Source organism: Mirounga leonina, unplaced genomic scaffold (assembly GCF_011800145.1).
Source record: "Mirounga leonina isolate KUSES-001 unplaced genomic scaffold, KU_Mleo_1.0 Mir_92, whole genome shotgun sequence".
NCBI classification, from domain to species: Eukaryota; Metazoa; Chordata; class Mammalia; order Carnivora; family Phocidae; genus Mirounga; species Mirounga leonina.
The window spans coordinates 9,302,861-9,324,646 of NW_023270852.1; the positions used below are offsets into that span (position 1 = coordinate 9,302,861).

General features: G+C 47.2%; 1 protein-coding gene and 1 long non-coding RNA gene across 7 annotated transcripts in view; one reads left to right on the top strand and one right to left on the bottom strand.

Moving 5' to 3' along the window:
• The window catches only part of LOC118004077 (liprin-beta-2), a 173,820-nt gene that overhangs the window by 142,398 nt on the left and 9,636 nt on the right, over window positions 1-21,786 (bottom strand). Inside the window, exon 1 of one of the 6 annotated variants that reach the window (XM_034995224.1) lies at window positions 4,203-4,442. The exons of 4 other annotated variants lie outside the window; for them this stretch is intronic. In XM_034995224.1, the coding sequence (XP_034851115.1) occupies window positions 4,203-4,274 (72 nt within the window). In that variant the 5' untranslated portion in view covers window positions 4,275-4,442. Of the gene's footprint in view, window positions 1-4,202; window positions 4,443-7,699; window positions 9,028-21,786 lie in introns of those variants that run through there. One more of the 6 variants, XM_034995228.1, reaches the window with a different exon arrangement.
• The window catches only part of LOC118004079, a 59,445-nt gene continuing 44,577 nt past the window's right edge, over window positions 6,919-21,786 (top strand). Inside the window, exon 1 of the long non-coding RNA XR_004677474.1 lies at window positions 6,919-7,206. This is a non-coding gene — a long non-coding RNA (uncharacterized LOC118004079). The remainder of the gene's footprint in view (window positions 7,207-21,786) is intronic.

Genomic DNA, 21,786 nt, shown 5'->3' on the forward strand with positions numbered 1-21,786 from the left:
CTGCCACTGCCTTGATTTACATCCTAAGCTACCTTGATGGGTTACTCCAATAGCATATTCTCACAGGAGGTTGCTCCCTGTCCCTCCAACCTGCCCTTCCCAGCCCTGGATCATCCTGAAAGCAGAGATTTCACCCCATGTCTCTTCCACACTGAAAGACCTTCAATGTCATGGGAATAAAATTTCAATTCCTTAGCTGCAGTGTTCAAGGCCTTCCACGGCCTCGCCCCAGCCTAAGACTCCAGTCTCACCTCTCCCCGTGTCCCCTCCCCACCCCACCCTCTGACTCTAGCCACGTGGGCCACTCCTCATTGGGCTTGTCCCAGTATTTCAGGTTCTGTTCTTGTTTCTTCCCTCATCTCTGGTGCAAAATAGCCTACCTCTTTCCCCCTTTACTGGGGCAAACACTGCAAAACCAGCCAGCTCAGGGCCCATGTTTACCACTAACTCTTTCCTGCACATCTGCTAAGTGTAGGGCTGTGCCCAAAGGCTGATGCAGGCCTGGAGCGGCTCAGGGTCTGGAGCAGGTGTGGACAGAGACATGCAAATAAAGTGCCTAAGTACCATAGCTGAGTTCTCTATTCGATGATATATATATATGCCAGAGAGAAGGGTCAAAGTGACTTAGAGGTAGGAGGAGAGGGTTTCAAGGGGTCTGATCTGCATCCTAATAAGAGTTCATTCATCTCGCAGAGCGGACGAAAGAGCTTTACAGGAAGAGCACGTTGTGCATGCAAAGACAGAGAAGCACATGAAGATAGAAACTGGTGAGCTACTCAGTCTGGGGAACAGTGGAGATGCAGCTGTGAGCTATGTTACTGCCAGGCTTTGCAAGGCCTTCAGTGCCAAAGAAGGATGCTACACTTTATCCTATCAAGGAGGCAATCTTATCCCATCTTATGTAGACCTTCCATCCACAGATCTATTACAGGGCCAAGATGTCTGCACCACATGGAACATGGTGATTAAGAGCATGGTGCAGAAGGAAGGGTCAGCTCTCTGTGTGCATAAATGTGGATGTGACAGACAGAGGAAATGAAAGCAAGAATTAGAGAGGAGTCCCAAAGTAAGAATTACCTAGGAGCACTAAGTAGAAGTCATACATTTCCTGAAGACAAAGCTGAGAGTTAGCAGCTCCCTGGAAAATCACAAGGCTGTGAGGAGATCTGGGTCTGAAGCTGAACACATTGCCCTAGGACAGCATCTCCTAGATTATTTACTGAGCATATCAGAGATAAGAATGGATGTCGTGAAGATCCCCAAGGGCGAATAAGACCTGGCTTTCAGAGTCTAGAAGGGATACAGCCCACCCTTCTGAGGCCACCTGTGGATTCTTGGAAAACAGAGACCCAGAGGTGCCATCAAGTACTGAAACCGATGATGCCAGGAAACATAAAGTGGAACTGCTCTAAGAAGCAGGAAAAACAGTGACTCAGGACCACACAAAGCTGCCAAAAGTTGCAGTCTAGTTGTGCCCACACCAAGTGGTAACAACGTCACCCCACCCCCCGAGGGTCTCTTCTTGAATGGGGGTGCAGTCTGGGAATTTAATAAATGTTTAGATGTCTCATTAGTTGCATTCATATTAGCTTTTCCTTCTCATATTTTACAAGAGGGGATCCACCAGAGCATTTACAGCAGGGAAGCATCATGAACAGATTTGTATTTCAGGAAAAAATTTTTTTTTCAATGGCTACGTCAAAACCAACTTCCAAATTTTACATCAGATGTTACAGCCTGAAGGGCATGCCATTCCTCTCCAAAGCTGAATTCTCTCAGAATCGTTTCCCCCTCCTCACTCTGGAAGCTATCCAGTCTAAAGACAGATACCAGCACTCCCTGAACCCCTGGCCCATAGATTCGATCTCTAGAGTCTCTCCTACCTGTCCCACTCTTTCAGGCCCAATATAAGGCAGCCCCACTTCTATCCTGATTGGCCTTCACTGTCCTAACGGGCCCCTCCGCCCCAGTGTCTGACCCCTCAGCTCCCTCCTTCCCATAGCACTGCCACAGTAGGCTTGAGCAGGTCCCACCTTGGCCTTCATCAGAATCACCTGGGGGAACCTGGAACACCATCCCAGACCCACTTCATTCCAAACAGTTTAAAAGCTCCCCAGGTTTGCAAACTATGGCCCTTAATCCTTGCCAGAGATAGTGAAGGGCACCACCCTAGAACTTGTTAGAAATCCAGGTCAGATCCCACCGCTGACCCAGGAATCAGAATCTGCATTTGAACAAGACCCACCTCATGATTCTTAAGCTTGTTAAAGGTTGAGAAGCTCAGCTCTACGGTGTTGCCTGATCATTCATTCCACAAATATTTACTGGATTTTCTCTGTATCAGGCCAGGGGTTGGGATGGTCAAGGGCCAAGGTCCCAGACTTTGAGAAGCTCATTGAACCATCAGTCAGTCCCTTGCTTAAAACCTGTCATTGGCTCCCATGCTTTCCAATTGGGGCCATGCTTCATCCTTGTCACCAACTTTACTGTCTAGCACCTGCCCTGGGAACCCAGTTGGACCACTTGCCGCTTCTCACGGTTAGCTGGTGCTTGCCTGCCTACACAGCTCTGAGCCCAGGCCACGCTCTACCCACCTCTGCCTGGAGACACCCAGGAGAAATCCTCTGAGATCCATCATGCAAGTCATCTGCTTGAAATTTTCCCAGATCTTCCCTGCTCAGATGAAAGACAGGAATTCCCCGGGCGCCTAATGGCTCAGTTGGTTAAGCATCTGCCTTTGGCTCAGGTCATGATTGGGATCGAATCCCATATTGGGCTCCATGCTCAGTGGGGAGCCTGCTTCTCCCTCTCCCTCTGCTGCCCCCCCATTCTCGTTCTCTCTCTCAAGTAAATAAAATCTTAAAAAAAAAAAAAAAAGGAATTCCCACAATTCTTTGTTCTTCCCTCTCTCGTAGCATTTATCCCATTCTGCTCAGTCTTAAAGCCAGCACACCTGCCGTCGCTACCCCAGTAGAGATCATGATTCTCAGTTTGTCGACTCAGTAGCAATAAGCTAATAGCTGGCACATCATCAAAACTCTAAGTAAGAATAATAATAATAAATGTATTGATAAAATCATGGATGAATGCAATAAGTGAGAAATTCATTAAACTCTCTTATTTCCCACTTCAAGGTCGTTTAAATATGAATTTAAGCAGAATACTAATGGGCTGCTCTCAAGCCCTAAAGAGAAACAATCTCTAAATTAAATAATATTTTGTGTTTTCTATATTCAAATAATAATCAAAGACTGAACATTTTGAAGATGAATTTTGTGCACAGCCAACTACCTTTCTTTAGTTGGGCATTTAACTTCACAAAATGCAACATAAACTTCGGAAACACTTCAGATTTGTATTATAATCAATTAAGGAACTGGGAAAGGAAAGGGACAGATGAAGAGAAAGATAGGAAGTAGACCTAGAAATATGGCAAGGGGGACGGATCTATACGACATAACCAGCGGCTCTAAAAGTAAAAATACAACACTCTGAGTCTGTTTTTTAAGAGGATTAAAGACTAGCTAGAATGCCTGTTTCGATCCCCTGCAAACTTTGGAAATTCTACCTTTTCAATATATAATCTTATCTTCATTTGAAGAAAAACTGCTGGTCTGGAGTTGGGATGTCATGAGGGAGAGGAGGAGCCCACTTTCAAGTAGAACCTTCCCCGTTTGGCAGTCTACTGGGACGCAGTGGCTTGAGATTTTGATAGGCATGTTGCGTTTTCGCAATTACAGAGTTGGTCTCAGTCAAGGCGTTGCATCTGAGCACACCCGAACAGAGATGTTTGGTCAAACAGACCCTAAACCTCCCGACCACCGTGGGCTCTCTAGACTACGCGGGTGCTTCGGTGACATACCGCACAGAACTGAGGTGACTGACCATCCTGCGCATCTCCAGGGCTATGCTGGCACCTGCAGGGGCGCGCGGATTGTCCGTCGGTCCCGGGCAGGGTTGGGTGGAAATTCGGCGCAAATCCCACGGGAGCTACACCCTTCTCCCAGTCTTCTGGCCAGAGAAGAGGAAGAGGGTCCCTGTCCTTGCGCCTGGGACACGCTCTGGGGCCCTTGCTGGCACTGACCCCCACTCCTCGGGTGGTTCTTGAATCTGGGGGCTTTCGGTTCCCCAGGCAATGCACCCGCGGGGGCTCCCGGTCCGGAACGCGCAGGGGACCTGGGGCGTGGGGAGAGCCCACTGACCTGGGTGCGGGGCTCCTCTCCGGGCGGCTCAGGTGCGCGGGACGCTCCCGTGTCCCTCCCACCTCCGAACATGAGAGCCGGGAAACGAGCTGCAGGCCACTGACCCACCGACCAACTGACCGACCAACCGGCTGACTGAGCGACAGCGGCCGGGTCTGGAGCCCACGTGACGGGGGCGGGACCCACGGGAGGCTCGTCCCGGAGCCCAAGCTTGCTCCCGCCCCCCTTCTCCTGGGACCGCCCCTCAACTCCCCTTCCCTCTCGGGCAGCGCGGCGACCCGCAGGGACCCGTCTGCCACCGGTTCCCTCTTCTCCGAGACCGGCCTCGTCAACCCCGCCCCTTCGAACCTGCCTTCGCCGCGTCCGCCCAGCCGCGGCCCCACCCCCTGGAACGCGTTCAGAGCCCACAAGCCGCGCCTCCCGGAGACCACGCCCCCAGGGAGCCCCGCCCCGCTCCTGTCACCTCCCCGCCCTGCACCCTTCCGGCCCCGGGGAGACCGACGGGCGGGTCCCGGCGCTAGTGCTGCCAGTCCCCTGGGCTTCTCCAGCCTTTCAGCATCATTCCCCGGCCGTAGGAAATGAAAACGAGGAAGCAGAAAAGCAATTTGTATCGAGAATTGCAAAGAGAGAGAAGCCACAGAAAGACCGATTAGAGGCACACTCAAGAGCAGCAACCCATTGGGTGTTCGGACTCCCCGGACCCGTGCGATGCAGTCCAAATTGAGGCTGGCTCGGTCTCTGAACAACCCGTTTGGAAGGCTCGGAGTCACCGTAGAGTCTGGCCGCGCTTGAACCCCGCGACCTGGGGTGGAGGTCCCCCTAGTGGTCAGCCTCAACCAAAGACACTTGCTCTGGGTCTTGTGAACAGCTAAGGACAAGAAGCACTTCCCTATGCTCAGCCCCAAGGCGGGGTTCCACAGACGGGAGAAAAGCTTTGGCACCTCAAACCACAGGAATGGATTCTAGAATCAGGGCAGGACTGGGCCCTGGAGACTCAGTCCAACACCTTCCCCCAGCGTGTGGCCTGAATCCCCTTTGGCTGTAGTGCTAGGTTGTTGCCTTGCCTGGGCCTCCCGGGACTGGTTGCTCAGTTCAGCTGATTAAAATCCCTGTGGGCCGCAGATGGCATCAACACCGCAGACTCTGGCACAGTCCCCAGCTCTGGCAGGAGTCGCGACAGCCCGGGCCTCAGTTTTAATGTACATTTCCACAGGCTGGACAAACTCCACAAGACACGTCTTTTTTTCAAATTACCTTGGTGGTCTGAAATTACCAGTGTGCCCGGAAGACTTTTACATGTGAACAGAACTTAAGCCACCCCGACAAATATGAGACTCTGGTCACTGCAGGAACGTGGCCAGAAGCAGACCAAAGGCAAAGCCAGCAGAGGAAGGCTGGGGCCCATGAGAGTTGTGTTACAGCAGGACACCCTGCAGTTCTCTTTCACTTCCTTAAAATAGCAGCAGAGGCTTTTGCAGACCTAGGCGCTACTCAGTTCACATGAGTTCATGGGTGTTTCCAAATCCCACATGTTACTGCCCCGGTGGACACAGTGTCCTAACCTCAGCCCCTAGAAAATGCAAATCTGTTCTTAGAACTATACAACTACTTTTTTTAAATTACCTTAAAAAATGGTGTAAGTCACTGGCTCTCAAGTTTATTCACACTTTGGAACCATTTTGGGGGAGGAGGTTTAAAATATCTGCTGTCTGGGTCCTGCCTCCCGAGGTTGTGATTTTTTTTTTTTTTAATGTTTTATATATTTATTCATGAGAGTCAGAGAGACAGAGAGGCAGAGGCAGAGAGAGAAGCAGGCTTCCCGCCGAGCAGGGAGCCCGATGCGGGACTCGATCCCAGGACCCCGGGATCACGACCTGAGCCGAAGGCAGACGCTTAACCATCTGAGCCACCCAGGCGCCCCCGAGGTTGTGATTTAAAGATCTGGGAGTATGGCCTGGTATTAAGATCTTTAAAAGCTCCTCAGGTGATTCTTCTGCACAGTCGAGTTTACAAACCACTGTCACAGGTCATAGGGACTTTCACCCTAAGATCGGACAAGAGACCCCAGAGCTGAACAGTTCCCCAGAAAGAAGCCGGAGACCATGTTTGTGGGCCCACATGCTGTCCTGCCCTGGCTCCCCGGAAACAAAGTGGCCCATTTAACAGGGAGACGATGTCTTGACCTAAAAGAGTGATTCTAGCTGCAGGAATTTAAAGCACCCGGGTGGGTTGTCAGTGGCAGGGGCACCCTTTGGAACTGTCAAATCCAAGTGTATCACAGATGAAAGGCAACCCTCCTCTTGGCCTCTAAAGGAACTCTGTGTGCAGGACCCACACACAATTCCACTCACCGATAATCCCACTCTACCCTCCTCCTGAGGCAGTCCCCTTATTCCTGCGAAATAGGTAATGGTATTTTCCCCCCGGGGGAGATGATGTCTGTAAACCCATGGAGTGGGGCCCATCACCAGGATTATGTACCCATACCTGCCTCCTTCCACGAAGATCGGGGCTGTGTAGCTATTAGAACTGTGGGTAATTGTGCTGTATACATGGGGTGAGTGATTCCATTCTGCCAAAGCTCTACTCAAATGCCCCGGGGCAAGAATGTCTCTTCATCGCCCGCGGTCCCACCCTGAGCTTGGCAGGGTTGGCAAAACAGCTGCAAGCCCGAAAAACAAACCCTCTCATGTGACTAACCTGGAAAGGCGGATTTTAATCAGCACATGACACAGACTGGCACCACAGCCTGTGCTGGTGACCCACACTGGGCTGAACTGGACAAACACATGGGAAAGAGTTGAAGAAGCCCCTCTGCACAAGCACAGCTGTCCCCTGTCACCTGTGCCACTTGGCAGGCCTGCGGTGACAGGGAGTCACTGGCCCGCTACCTGGCTTCCAGCCAGATTCCAGAAGCTTTCCCTCCCCAGGGCCTCAGTGTGCTGGGGAGCTTCACAGCGAGTCCAATCTCAGGCAACACTTCCTGCAAGCCTGTCTGCTGAGGGTGCGTACGCAAATCTAACCTGATGAGGCTTATTTGCTTAGTGTCAGTTTTATTGTGTTTCCAGCAAGGAAAGAGACACAGGGGAAGGTAAGGCAAGATGAGGCTGCAGGTGGGGTCCTCACCCTTAGGCTGTAGGCTGGTTTTCTGGAGGAAGTAGCTTTCGAAGGGCTTACGGGAAGGTCTTGTGCATACGTGAAAACCGGCTGCAGGGGACAGACCATGATTTTTTAGGATGAGATGCTGAACGTATTTTTTATAAAAGGCTGGGTGAACAAACATATGTATTTGATGCTCCCCTGGGCAATGGAAAGACTATGGGATTTGCGGTATTTTCTAGACCTATTTTCATTTTGAGGCTGTGTTCCTCTGAATGGCTCACCTAAACTTCTCTGAACTCTAAAATGGCAATTATAAAGATCTCTTCTGCATGTCTCACAGGGTGGCATGAGAATTAAATGATGTACATAGGAGCAAACACTTTGTAACAGCCAAGTGGTATTTAAATGTGAGTGGTTTTATTTTCCTCTTGTATCTCCTCAGCTTGGTGAAGGGGCAGAGCTGGGGGACACAGAGATTAAACATCAATAAGAAATTGTACTTTAGTTGGGCAGTGAAAAACAGGAGATTGGCATTTAAGAAAGAGGAAAGAGCATCAGGACAGGTCAGGACAGGAGCCAGGAGTATTAGGAGGTGGGCTACATTTCTAATTGTTGGCAGGGGAGGGGGATGGGGAGGTGGGGGTAAAGGAAAGGCAGGCCGTAAGCTGGATCAGCATGTGGAAGGCCTTGAGAGCCAGGAGGTTTGGATGGGTGATGGAAGTTGAAAATTTCCGAATGACAGACTCTCATCTACACTCTTGGAAGATAACTCAGGCCGTAACATCCAGGGGAAGGATGCATATGCAAGTCCAGTTCTAGTCCCTATCCCTGTATGTGATCAGAGGGATACTGTATTGCAAAGGGGCTGTGGCCTCAGTGTCCCGGGGAGCAGCATCCACAGCCTTAGTGCTCTCCCTCCTTGCTGTACGGCATTACTCCAGAGGCTGCTTTCTTTTTGTCTGGAGTTTGTAAATGATCTGGTTTCCATCATTCCAGGCATACAGCTGCTTATCTCTGGGGTTGTAATGGATCATGGAATGACTTCTTGGCCGCCTGGGCAAGAACAGTTTGGGCAGATCGTCCTCACTGGTATTGCCCAGCGGATCATAGACACAGGTGATGCGGTGAGGGCCATGGCCGCCAGAACTATAGACCACATAGAGAACCCCGCACAAAACAAAGGAGGCTTCAGCATCCTGGCTCCTGCATGGAGTGTCCCATGAGTATTCCACTCCCAGTGTGCCAGGTTCAATTTTTGTGAGAACCAAATGGCCATAGACGCCTGGCCCTGAGTGAATGGCCCAGAGCCCATGCTCATCCACAGCCAGGTCAATGTATGTCGACGGGGAGTGCTGGTAGACCAGTGCTCGGCCTGCCCCTCCTGGGAGCAGCATCCGATCTTCCACAGCCCTTTTCTGTAGATTATATTTGATGATCTCATTCAGAGTCCCTTGGTTGTGAAAAAACAGAAAACCTTTGTGGATCACTTGGCCTGTTCCCTGCCAGGAATGTGTTAGGATTAGCTTCCGCGGGGCTGGCTTGGTGCTATCCTCCATGAATGCCCGCATGTTTGCAAATTCCCAAACAGTTTTGTTTCTGGATCCAACTAGGAAATAAACCTTTTGGGAATTGCTGACAGCATCTTTCATCCAAGAGCCATGTGTGTCCACAGTCTTCTTCACTATTTTCAGAGACTTTACGCCCATCAACATGTTGTCACAGCCTGGCCAAACAGGAGAAAGCGGAGAGGTACTTTATAGACATGAGATGGCTGCTTTTCTTACAGATTACTTTTGTATTTTCTGTTCATTGAGGCACAATTGACATACAATGTTACATTAGTTTCACATGTACAACACAGTGATTCAACTTCTCTCTATGTTATACTTGCTCACAAGGGTAGCTATCGTCTGTCACCATACAATGTTATGACAATGCCATCGATTATATTCCCTATACTGTGCCTTTTACCCATGTTTATTCATTTTGTAACTGGAAGCCTGTACCTCCCACTCGCCTTCACCCATTTTGCTCCCCCAAAACAACGACTAGTTTGTTCTCTGTATTAATGAGTCTGTTTCTGCCTTTTTTTTTTTTTTTGGATTCCGCATATAAGCGAAATCATATGGCATCTTCCTCTGTCTCACTTATTTCACTTAGCATAATACCCTCTAGGTCTATCCATGTTGTCACAAATGGCAAGATTGCATTCTTTATGGCAGAGTAATATTCCATGTACACCACACCTTCCTTATCCACTCATCTACTGATGGACACTTAAGTTGCCTATATGTTTTGGCTGTTGTAAATAATGGTGCAATAAACAAAGGGATGCATGTATCGTTTCAAATTTAGTATTTTTGTTTTCTTTGGATTAAATACCCAGTAGTGGAACTACTGGATCATCAGGTAGTTCTATTTTTGATTTTTTGAGGAACCTCCTACTGTTTTCCACAGTGGCTACAACAATTTACATTCCCACTCATAGTAGACAGGGTTTCCTTTTTACTCCACATCCTTGCCAACAGTTGTTATTTCTTTCTTTTTGATACTAGCCATTCTGACAGGTATGAGGTGATATCTCTTTGTGGTTTTGATTTGCATTTCCCTGATAAGTGATGTTGAGCATCTTTTCCTGTGTCTGTTCTCACAGATTACTTTTTTTCCTTCAGTGTCTGGAATAAAGTTATCACACATAGATCAATCACAATTTATGGTATGGTTTAAAAAATCAAAGAATTAAATGAATAAATGGATTTCTGTTAAGGGAGCTGCTGTCCAATTATAAGAGTCAATGTTTTATTCAAGTCAGGATATAAACAGCTATTTGCTGGGTCAGAGACCCTGTTCACCTTCTTGGCGTTGACACAGTGAGAATCATTTAGGGGTGAAGCTGCCTGTTTCAATTCCATTTGCCAAGATTTTACCAAGTATCTACTGTGGACTTAGCTTACAATGCTCCCAGAACCACGCTAACTAAGTATTAAGGATAAAAAAGATAATATCAACCCTAACCTTGAGGAGATCACCTTCTAGTTAAGGATTCTGGCCCTTAATCCTATTAGAACATTATAAGAACTCCACTCATCCATTCATTTATTTATTCATGAATGCATGCATGTAGTCAGCAGACACTGGATACCTACAAAGGCGAGATACTGAGCTAGGTGTCATAAACTGGGGTGCAAAAGTTTTGAGGTGCAGTGATAAACTAGGAATGGTTCTTGCTTTATAGGTACCGGACTCACTACAATAGAAAGCTTAAAGTGGATTTTTTAGAAAAGGACAGAGAATGGTGATGTCATTTGAGGAAGGGGATAATCTACATTTGAATTGACCCTTAATGGGTACTATTCTGAGATGGTTGGGAATAACTTTCTTCACAATTCACAAAACCACATTCACGACTTGTGTTAGTAAAGTAGTGCAGAATTTAAACCAATATAAACTAAATATTTGCTGTTGCCTCAAACTAGATGCATAAAACAAAGCAGTGGATTGAAACCAGCTCTGTGCCTGGAGCACTGAGGGTGGGGTTAAGGATTATGGATTCTATTCTATAGGCAGGGAGGGAGCTACTGAAGTTTTTGAGCAAGAGTGAATCATGGTCGAGAGTAAGCTGGCAGTTGTGTGTATGATGGATACATGGGAGAGAAACCAAAATCAGGGAAACCAATTAGAGTATTTCTATAATCCAAACAGGATCATAAGGGTCTAAAACAGGTGGAGGAAGATGAAGTGGAAAAAAAAGGGATTTACAATTCTCCAGCTCTTTTACCTTCATGCAAAAGCCCTCCCTTCTTTGTATCTCATGCTATCAACTCCTTTAGTCTAAATCACTGATAGCTCTCTGGGCCACTGCCCCATATGCATCAAGAGCCTGAGCACCTCAACCTCTTCAACTCCACAGCACCTTGCTTTCAACCTCCTCTAGCTACCCCCTCCCATGACCATACTCTGGATCCCCGCCCCCTATTAGAAATGTAAAACTCTACTATCCTAGCCTCTGTGATAATTCCTTACCCTTCCATTTCTTGCTTCTTTGTTCTCACGGACTCAGCTCTTTCATTTCCTCGTGCCCTCCAGGCCCTTAACCTCTGCTTTCTCCCCGTCTCTGAACTTCCTTTCCTGTCTAGCCGACACCACTGTAATACCTCTCTCACCAAGACCCTCACCCACCAGCCCCTTGTTATTCCACAACACCCGCTCTACAAAAATCCCCAGTCCTGGATGAGTTCAAACATCCAGCTCTGTCCCAGAGAGTTGTGTGGAGAAAATCTCACAAACGTGCCATTACATATAAGGGGTCTCCAACATCAGCTGAGCCCTAAGTACCATCCTGCTCTCTCCATAGTTAGACCCCAATCTGCTCCCGCTCAACCATATACATACACACTACTCCATCAGCCCTTTCACCAACAGTAGATTAACTCCTTTGAAAAAATAAACACCACTAGACATGAAGTCCCTCCACTTCCTGTCCCTCATATAAATTTTCTTAAGGTGTTCCTACCTGGCTACCCTCCCACACATCTTAGAAGAGGCCACATCATTCCTCCTGTCCAAGACTAATACATTCACTTGTGCTCTGATCTCACCCCTTCCTGGCTTCTTCTTGACTTCCTAGATGAACTGCCACCTTTTTGTTATCTCTAATTTCTCTTTTGCTGCTAGTTCCTTAGCTTGTAAACACCTTGCCTACATTCAAAAATAATTCTCCCTCGATTAGGCACCACTCTCTAGTTACTTCACTCTATCATTTTATATAGGTTCTCCTCCAGAATAGTCTATGCTCTCTGGGTCTACTTCTTCACCTCTCATCTTTCACTTCACAATAACTTCACAGAAACTACCCTTCATCACATTATCAGGGACTTCCTAACTGAAAACTCAGAACTTTATATTCATATCTTACTTCATCTTCCCACAGCATGACAGTATTGACCAATTCCTCTTTCTTGGAGATTTCGTTCCCCTTGATCTTTGGTTCACTCCTGTCCCTGGGCGTGCCTCCTACTCGTTTCTTCTTGGCTTATGGCAGAGACAGTGTCTGTGTTCACCAAATGCCATTCCATTTTCCTCTTCCCTACTTATGTATTTGCAGCTTTCTTTGTAGTTAGGCTGCACCCACTGCACTGACCTGTCTTCTGTCCAATGGGATGTGGACAGAAGTGGTGGAAGCCATTTCCATCTGGCCCTTAAATATAAGCTATCTTCCAGATGACCTTAGTGTCTTGGAATTCTTGTGGCGTCCAAGTTAAAGAGGGATAGGGGCCGGGATGAAATTAGTTCTAATAGTCATTTCAGGAAAGGTGGGTCATCAGTTCTAATGGTGAACTTGTTGTGGGGACTGCCCCGTTGGACAGTCTGTTGTGAGGTGCAGTGTCATGGAGGTGGGGGAGGAATGGCTTACTAGAAGCATGAGGAATCCTGTGGGTATCTCTCAAATCCTGCCAAGGTCTGTATGGAAACGGTGTGGGCCTCCCTCACTGACCGCTGGAGTGTGTGGTGGTGGGATGCCAAGTGTATAACACTCTCTCCAGGAGCACTGAGCTCTCTGCGGCTTTCCCTCAAGTCTTTGCAATGGCTTTGATATAAGAAGCTGGCTGGGCCAGTGGGTTGTCATTTTCTTCTTAATAAATGCCCGGGTTCTCCAGGCCAACTGGGGACTCTCTAGAGTCAGAGGACATGAAACAGGATGAAGGGAGAGAAACTGGACCCAAGGAGGAGAGGTGCACAGCCAGAGACGTCCCAGAGGTTCTGAGGTAAACAAGCATTGTAGCAAACTGCTTGTTACCGCCAGCTATTCGGAGAGCAATTCTATCACAGTCCCCTAATCAATTCATCATCCACTCTCATCATACCTTCTCTTCCCTCCTCAAGCCTCCATCATACCCTCCTCACTCCTGTATGGAGATCTTGCCTCTTATTCACCGAGAAAACAGAAGCCAGCTGAGAAGTGCGTCATCTCCTGCCTGCCTTGCTGTACCAGTTTCCCTCAGGGTGGCCACACTTGCGTCCTGGACTCCCATGCTGCGTTCCCCACAGTAGCAGCCATAGTGATCTTTTAAGAATGTCAGTCAGATTATGTCACAGGTCTGCTCAAAACTCACCCGTGACTTCCCATCTCACTCAGAGTAGAGTTCTAGTCTTTACCTCCCAGGCCATGTGAGCTGTCCCCGCACTGCCCCTCTGGTCTCTCCTACAATACTCCACCTGCTGCATTTCATTCAGTCACACTGGCCTGCCTGCTCTTCCGCACATTGTGCCAAGCACCCTCCTGCCTCAGCAGTTTGTCACGTTTTTGATCCCTCTGCTTGGGAACCTTCTTTCCAAGATATGTACATGGGTGGCGTCCTCCCTCACTTCCATTAGGCCCGTTCTGATATTCCCTCATCATTAAGGCCTTTTTTGACCACCCTGTAAAAAATGGCAACTCTCTTCTCCAGCTCCCTATAACCCCCTTACCCTAGTTCATTTTTCTCCAAAGTGCTTATTATCTGCTCTCTGACATATTATAAATGCCTCTGTTAACATATTTATTGCTTGATTCCCCTCAATGGAATGTAAATGCCATGAGAGCATGAGTTTTTCTTATTTGTTTCATTCACTGCTGTATGTCTTGCCCCTAAGATAGCAATTGGCACATAGTAGGCCAGTATTAACTAAATGAATGAATGAATGAGTTTTCTAACCACCAATTGTATCTGAACCCATATTCTCTGCCTTCCCTCTTGTTCCCTTTATTTTTGCAGTGGATCTCATCCCCTCTAAACCTACCCAAGGACTTAGCCTCAACAGTCTCTCTTGCCCTCCTAGACCGTCCCTCTCAGTAAACAAACAGAACTTTCTAGTGTGGCCCTGTTTTTCACTTCCACTTTCTATATAATCCACTTTCTCTTCTCCTCTATTAAGGAGTTTCCTCCTCTCCAATTATGCCCTAAGCTGCTCTAATTGGGCTTCAGGCCTCCACTGGTCTAAACTCTCTTGCCCACTCCACAGAATCAGTTCTTGTCAAGGTCACCAACAACCTCCATGTGGCCAAATCCAAGGGTCAGTTCTCAGTCTTACATCCTAATCAACTTCTCAGCAAAATCTGATTACTCGATCACTACCTCCCCTTGAAACTCTTTTCTCCAGATTCTGGAACACCCCTCCTCTTGTTTGTCCTCCCATCTCTCTGGATTTTTTTCTTGACATCCATTGTGGGTTCTTTTTCCTCTCCCACTCAAGGAGTAAATGCTTTGTCCTCACATCACTCTTCTCTGAGCCACCTCATTCTATCTGATGGCTCTGCATACATGTAAATTCTAACTAATGATGAATTCTGAATTTGCCTCTGGAATGACATCCTATCTGGATGTCTACTTAGCCCCAAATTCACTTATCCAACTGCCTGCTCAGTGTCCCTACTTGGATATCTTCAAACTTAACCTGTCCAATGCAGAACTCATACTCTTATCCCCAAAACTCTCTTTCTCCCTACTTTTCCCATTTTAAGCAAAAACCACCAACCACATTTCTTACCTAGAAGTCATTCCTTTATCTTTAAGATTTTATTTTATTTATTTATTTGAGAGAGAGGGAAAGCAAAGGGGGAGAGTGAGAGGGAGAAGCAGGCTCCCAGCTGAGCAGAGAGCCCAATGTGGGACTCGATCCCAGGACCCCGGGATCATGACCTGACTGAAGGCAGACACTTCCCTGACTGAGCCACCCAGGCGCCCCCTAGAAGTCATTCTTTTTCATTCTTAACTCCTTTCTCTCCATCTCCCCATCACCTACAAGTTCTGATAATAAAACTAATCTTTAAATTATGTTATACTTAAATTAAAATGCTCAAATATGTTTCTCTCCTCCTCTTCCCACCACTCATCCCTGTGCTCCCTGAATCCTCCCCTCTTGCCTAGACCACTACAATGGTCTCCAATTTGTCTCCCCGATTTTACTCTTGCTTACCTACAATATGCTCTCCACGAAGCAGGAGAATTAATCTTTTTAAAAACATACATTATGGGGCTGAGCTGCTAAACCCATTCTCCTATCACTCTTGGAATAAAATGCTAAACTCTTATCCTGCCCTCAAGTAGCTACACGATATGGCAGCTGCCTGTCTATGGGACTTTAGCCTCCACTCTCCTCCCCCTTGTTCACTGTGTTGTGGTCACGCTCGCTTGCTATTCTGGGAGCAAGTCAAGTTCCTTTCTGCCTCATGGCTCTTGCATTTGTAATTCTTTCTGCCTTGGGTACTCTATTCCCTCTTCTTCCCACAGTCTGCTCCTCTCATCCTTTAAATCTCAGTTTCAATATCATCTCCCTGAGGGGCTTCCTGTGACTATTACCTCTAAATTTAACATGGCCTACTACAACATCTTTCTTATTTCCTTGAGATCGCTTGCCATATTCCATAATTCTGTCATCTGTTTTATTTACACTAGCTTATTGTCCTTCTCCCCCACTCGACTATAAGCTCCACAAAAGCAGGGCTTTTGTCTTCATGTTGAATATTGTACCTGACTGCCTAACTTAGTGCTTTGTGGGTTCAATAAATATCTATTGAATTAATGAAGAAAATAGCTTCATTCAAACAGATGTTTTCCTAGAGCCTCCTTAGTGTTGTGCATCTGGAGTTCTGACCACAGGCCTGTCTTAAGTAAATAATAATTTGTAAAGTATTTTAAAGCTTTTAAGATACTTTCAAATCCAAGTTTTGTTTTGTTTTTTTTTAAGATTTTATTTATTTATTTGAGAGAGAGAGAATGAGAGACAGAGAGCATGAGAGGGAGGAGGGTCAGAGGGAGAAGCAGACTCCCTGCCGAGCAGGGAGCCCGATGTGGGACTCGATCCCAGGACTCCAGGATCATGACCTGAGCCGAAGGCAGTCGCTTAACCAACTGAGCCACCCAGGCGCCCTCAAATCCAAGTTTTTAAGATACTTTCAAATCCATTATTTCATTTAAAAATCTGACACAAGGTTCTTGTCAAATGGCAGGCGTGGGCAGAGGATGCAGGAATGAGGGTTTAAGCCTGCAACTGCTCATAAATGTCTTTCATGGAGAAGAGGAGGGGCCCATGGGCCACTAGAGAAGCTCAGAAACTGTTTCCGATTGAAGAACAAACAGAGGCATGAGAAGTTAATAAATATCTACAAATACATACAATATGCTTGGCACGGTGAGGAGTACTTTATTTATATCAACTTGCAATAAGTGCTTATGCTTAGGCATATAATATGCCTAAGTGGTCAATATTTTAATCTCCATTTTCCAAATGAAAAGAAAAGGCTTGGACAAGTTCCTTGGAAGGTCACCCGGCTATGGGTCCTCTGAGCTCAGAGGGAACCCGGAGGCAGGGCCGGCCAGGAAACCTCCAGCCAGCCCCCAGAGACAGGCCCATCCCTCCAGGGGGAGAGTCAGCAGGCTTACAGCCCAGCTACAGAGGGGACTGTGTCTGAGAACAAGGCACATTCAATGTCTCACAAGTGAGAAAATGTTCATTTAATATAGAGCAGAAACTAAACAACCATTGTCCTCTCTCCATCTACTCCTCTTACTACACGCAGAATCCTTAGAGAAAGAGCAAAACAAGAAGAGAGTGTTGATAGATGGTTTTGATTAGGGAGAGGCAGTTCTGAGAATACAGACACATAGAATTACCCCTTGTGCTATCCCTCCTTTGTAGAGGGAACCTGGGACTGGGGGTCAGAGACCTGAATGGTCTGAACCCTTTCTCTGGTTCTCTCTGTGTCTCCCTAAAAGTCCCTTTGTCAATCTGCCCTCAGCCCTAAAATGAGGGGTTTAGGCTGGATGTTCTCTAGAGTTTCTTCAGGGCTGAGAGTCTATAATTTTATAAATTCCTCTTTTGGAATTTGGAGAAAATATACTTCTAGTGTTTGAGTAAAAAGGTAAGATCCAACTCCCTGCTATGCTTCTCTCTCTCTCTCTTAGCAGGACAAAAATGTTGAGGAAGGAAATAAATTTAAAACCTCTGAGTTCAGTCAAGATGCAAATTATTTAACAGAGACAATGGCAAGCAAAGTTCCACCTGCAAACCAGAGAATGCAAATCTCTGGTTTTCCCTCAGGCACAGTTGCAGGCAAGCAATTAGGATAGGTTGGCCCAAGGCTTCATAGTGACTTCATATACAAATATCACTTATTTGAGTTTTTAAAATACTTTTCCCCTATTTAAGGGCAACACTGTCCAGACGTGGTGAGACTTGTCCCTCTACAGGGAAGTGACTCAACTCCCCTCTAGTTATGGTCTGGATGTTGGTGGACAATGGACTAGGGGTTGAGGTGGGAGACAAGGGGTCCAGGGAAACAGGTAGAGAGTCTGTGAGTACAATCCAGATAATGATGGACATGGAAAAATGAGTATGGATTCAAGAAATACTCAGGAAAAGAGGGGTCAGGTCTTAGTAACTGGTTAGATGGAGGGAGCCCTCAAGGATGGGGGTGATGGAATGCACGAGATAACAACAGAGAGGGAGCCCAGGTTTGCTTGGGGAAAAGAGGGATGAGTTCATTAAAAAAACAACAACAACAAAAGAATTCCTATAAAATCATGAGTATTTTGACTGCTTCTTGAAATTCTGTGCTATAAAACTTGACTTTTTCAACTACCTGGATTGTACTCATGTTAATAAACATTAGTCAACCTATCAAGTGACAGGTACAACATTAGGCTCCAGAATGACAAAGATGGCAGCTCTCAGATGAGCAATTAACTAAAAAAGCTTCCTGCTAATACAATGAACTTGTCAGTGCAGACTTAATTTGTTGTAGAAATTAGGGCTGTTTCCATGCTTTCTGCCCACAGAATAAGTTTCAAATATCTCAGCATGGCACTCAAGGTCCTTCATCTGACCTCTTCCTGGCATGTCCCCACCCCACCCAGGGTAGTCACTCGTCACCAACTTGCCATGACCTCTTACACGTTTTAGAGTTTGCCCATATTTTTCCTTAGCTCACCTTCACTAACCTGGGATACATCTACTCGGCCTTCAAAACAAAATTCTCTGGTCCTGCAGAGCAATCAGTTGCTCCTTCCTGTGTGTGCAAAGCATTCTGTGCAGGTCTCTTCCAGAGCAATTATGGTGCTGAATCAGATTTGCTTACTCACTCAGTTTCCTTGCAAGCACTTCAGACAGGGGCTGGGTCTTTTTTATGTTTTTATCCAGAGCGCCTGGGACCCACCACGTGTATCCTTCCTATCTAATCTCTTATCACTTACTGTCCACAAACGCAAGAATCAATTTGATTTGGAGAATGCAGTATTAGTGTTCAAACTTCTATCCCAACTCATACTTTGCCAACTTAGAAATCAGATAGGTTTAAATAGCAAGAGGTAGCAGATATTAGCAGGTGGTCTTGAGAGCCTGGAAACATGCATGGCAGGAGAGCAGGAAGACTGGCTGGGGTGAAATGGTACTCAGTGAGCCATAGGGGGATTTGGCTTTGCACGATGGTGAATCCAGGCTTTAAAAGGGCCTGGAATACAATAAGTGCTCTATATGTTGGTTTTGGTGAGTCTGATGGAAGTCTTTAGTAAATCTACATTAGAGGTTTTTCTAGGTTCCCAGCACTAAATTCAAAGTCTTCCAAGGTCCCCACTAGGCTGCCCTTTGTCGGTGATTAGCACGATTCTGTGAGAAAGAAAACAGATTTGATACATGGCCGGTTGCTTGCATGGTTCTGTCCCTTGACATCAAGTTGGGAACTTCACAGGAGCACATGTGGGAGATGTACGAGTCAGGGGTGTGAGTCGGGCCGACTCCCACCTCAAAGTACCTATAGTTGGAACCTCCCGACACGGCCAACCTCCTTCACATGTTTCCTTTGGGCGCTGGCCAGCTGCCAGAACCCCCACACTTAGCTGATTTTCTTCCACGGGATTTATCATCCTCTCTCTGACATATTTTAAGTTTATCTATTAACCTATTTATTGTTTGACTCCCCTCAATAGAATGTACACCCCACAAGGGCAGGGCTTTGTCTAATCTGTTGTTTTTACTGCTGTATGTCCTGTCCTAAAATAGCATCTGGCCCATATTACAATTTTTCTAGTTTAATTATGACTATGGTAAATATCAATAGATGTAACTTATATCAAGAAAAGTTCTTTGAGGTCCTGAATAATTTCTAGAAATGAAAAGAGTTCCTGAAACTAGAAGCTTGAGAACGCTGCCCTGGAGGATCCGGGCAGGTCAACACTCTTGGGAAATGAGGCACTGAAATGGGCAGTCCTCTGAGGAATATCTGACCAAACAGCTCCATTTTGAATCAATTATCGGACTGTTGCAACATTTAAGCATTCCAAGGTTATAATTATGAACTTTTTGTTTTTATTTATTTTTCATTTAAAAACCGAGCTGGTTTGTGTGTGTGTTTTAAAGATTTTATTTATTTATTTGACAGAGACATAGCGAGAGAGGGAACACAAGCAGGGGGAGTGGGAGGACCTGGGCTGGATCCCAGGACGCTGGGATCATGACCTGAACCAAAGGCAGACGCTTAACCGACTGGCCACTCAGGTGCCCTGATATTCACAGTTTTTATTTAATCAGCAGGTGTTACTTTTGTGGAGAATGACAAAATATTTCAAGAAAGCTAGGTTTGGGGGGCTCCTGGGGAGCTCAGTCGGTTAAGCGCCTGCCTTCGGCTTAGGTCATGATCCCAGGGTCCTGGATCGAGTCCTGTGTCAGGCTACCTGCTCAGCAGGAAGCCTGTTTCTTCCTCTCCCTCTACCCCTCCCACCTGCTCATGCTCTCTCTCTCTCAAATAAATAAATAAAATCTTTGTTTTTTAAAAGAAAGCTAGGTTGGGGTCAGGTTGTAAAGGGCTTTCTTTATGCTATTTTATGGGGTTTGCTTTACCCTGTAAGTTGGGGTTTCTGTCAGTGTTGCTAAAGCAATGATGCAGTAACTCTAGCAAATTAACCCTGGTGGGCAATATAGGACAGAGCCCTGGAATGGGGAGAGCCTGGCAGCAGGAAGCTCGGTAAGCGGGCTCTTGCAGTGATCAGGACCAGAGACGATGAGAGAACAGTGCTGATGGAAAGAACAGATTTGAGGGCTGTGCACAAGGAAGGATCTGCTGGATATGGTGACTGGTCAGATGAGGGCCAAAAAGATGCTTCTGAGGTTTCTAGCCCAGGAAGGTGTGTGCGGAACTCCTCTGCCAACTGAGAGAATCTTGGGGGATACAGAGGAGTGTTTTAGTTTTAAAAGTAAACGAAGGAAAGGCAGGGAATTAAAAACCAAGGAGATGGGGGAAGAACATTGACCCTTCTTGGCCAGGTTTAAAAGAATGATTTGAAGCAATCTGTTTGGGGGCACCTGGGTGGCTCAGTCGTTAAGCGACTGCCTTCGGCTCAGATCATGATCCCGGGGTCCTGGGATCGAGCCCCACATCGGGCTCCCTGCTCAGCGGGGAGCCTGCTTCTCCCTCTCCCTCTGCCTGCTGCTCTGCCTACTTGTGCTCTCTCTCTCTGTCAAATAAATAAATAAAATCTTTATTAAAAATTAAAAAAAAAATGTTTGTGATTAGGAATCATCATCACACAGTGACCCAGAGGAAGGACGTGGTCCTCAGATGGGTCCCACCCCGAGATCATAGACAGCTGGGCCTCCTGACTGCAGGCACCGAGTCTCGGCACAGAGGGCTCCCACCCTGTGTGCCCCCGCGACCACCCTGGAGATGGCCCGCCCGGCCCCCATGCCCCTTCCGCATACACCCATCCTCCCCCACTGCCGGTCAGCCCTGTGCACTGTGGCCGGAATGGCCTTCCCCAACCTCCCTCTGAGCCCGGACACACCGTGCTTGCCACTCCTGAGCACAACAGCACAAGGAGAGAGGCAGCCCGCCCCGGTTTGCAGCCCAGCTCTGGCCTCCATTAGCCGTGAGACCCTGGACAGACTGCTCACGCTCTCAGTGCCTCGATTTCCTCACGCAAAAATGGGGGATAACTATAGTACATCCACGCAGGTGTGCTGTGAGACTTGGGTGATATAACAACAGTAAGACAGATACTTAAAGATGACGAGTATGTGAGAAGCCCTCAGTAATTATTAGCTACGCCGAGTCACCTTCCTTTCATTGCCCACAGGCGGAAAGCAAGGACTAGCTTAGCACAGGAGCTTAGCTCCCGTCTGGTTCTTCATCTGCTCTCCGTGCCCGAGCGGGCGGTGCCAGTAGGCCTCTCTGCTTCCCACAGGCTGTTCCATCTGCTTGAAGCAGTCTCTCCTCTGCTCTCCGCTTAATCCGTTCTTTTCCATCATGAAAACTCGGCTTGAGGGTTACTTTTACCGGCCCCTCCCCCGCCTCTCCCACAGCAGCCCTGACCTTCCTTCTTTGCTTAACGTCGGCCCCCCTTGTGAGAGTGCTCATCACTCCGGCCGTGACCCTGGCTTCGTCTAGATGGCGTCCCCACTCGGCCGTAGCTTTTTGAGGACAAGGATGTTACCCTATTCAATGTTCCATCTT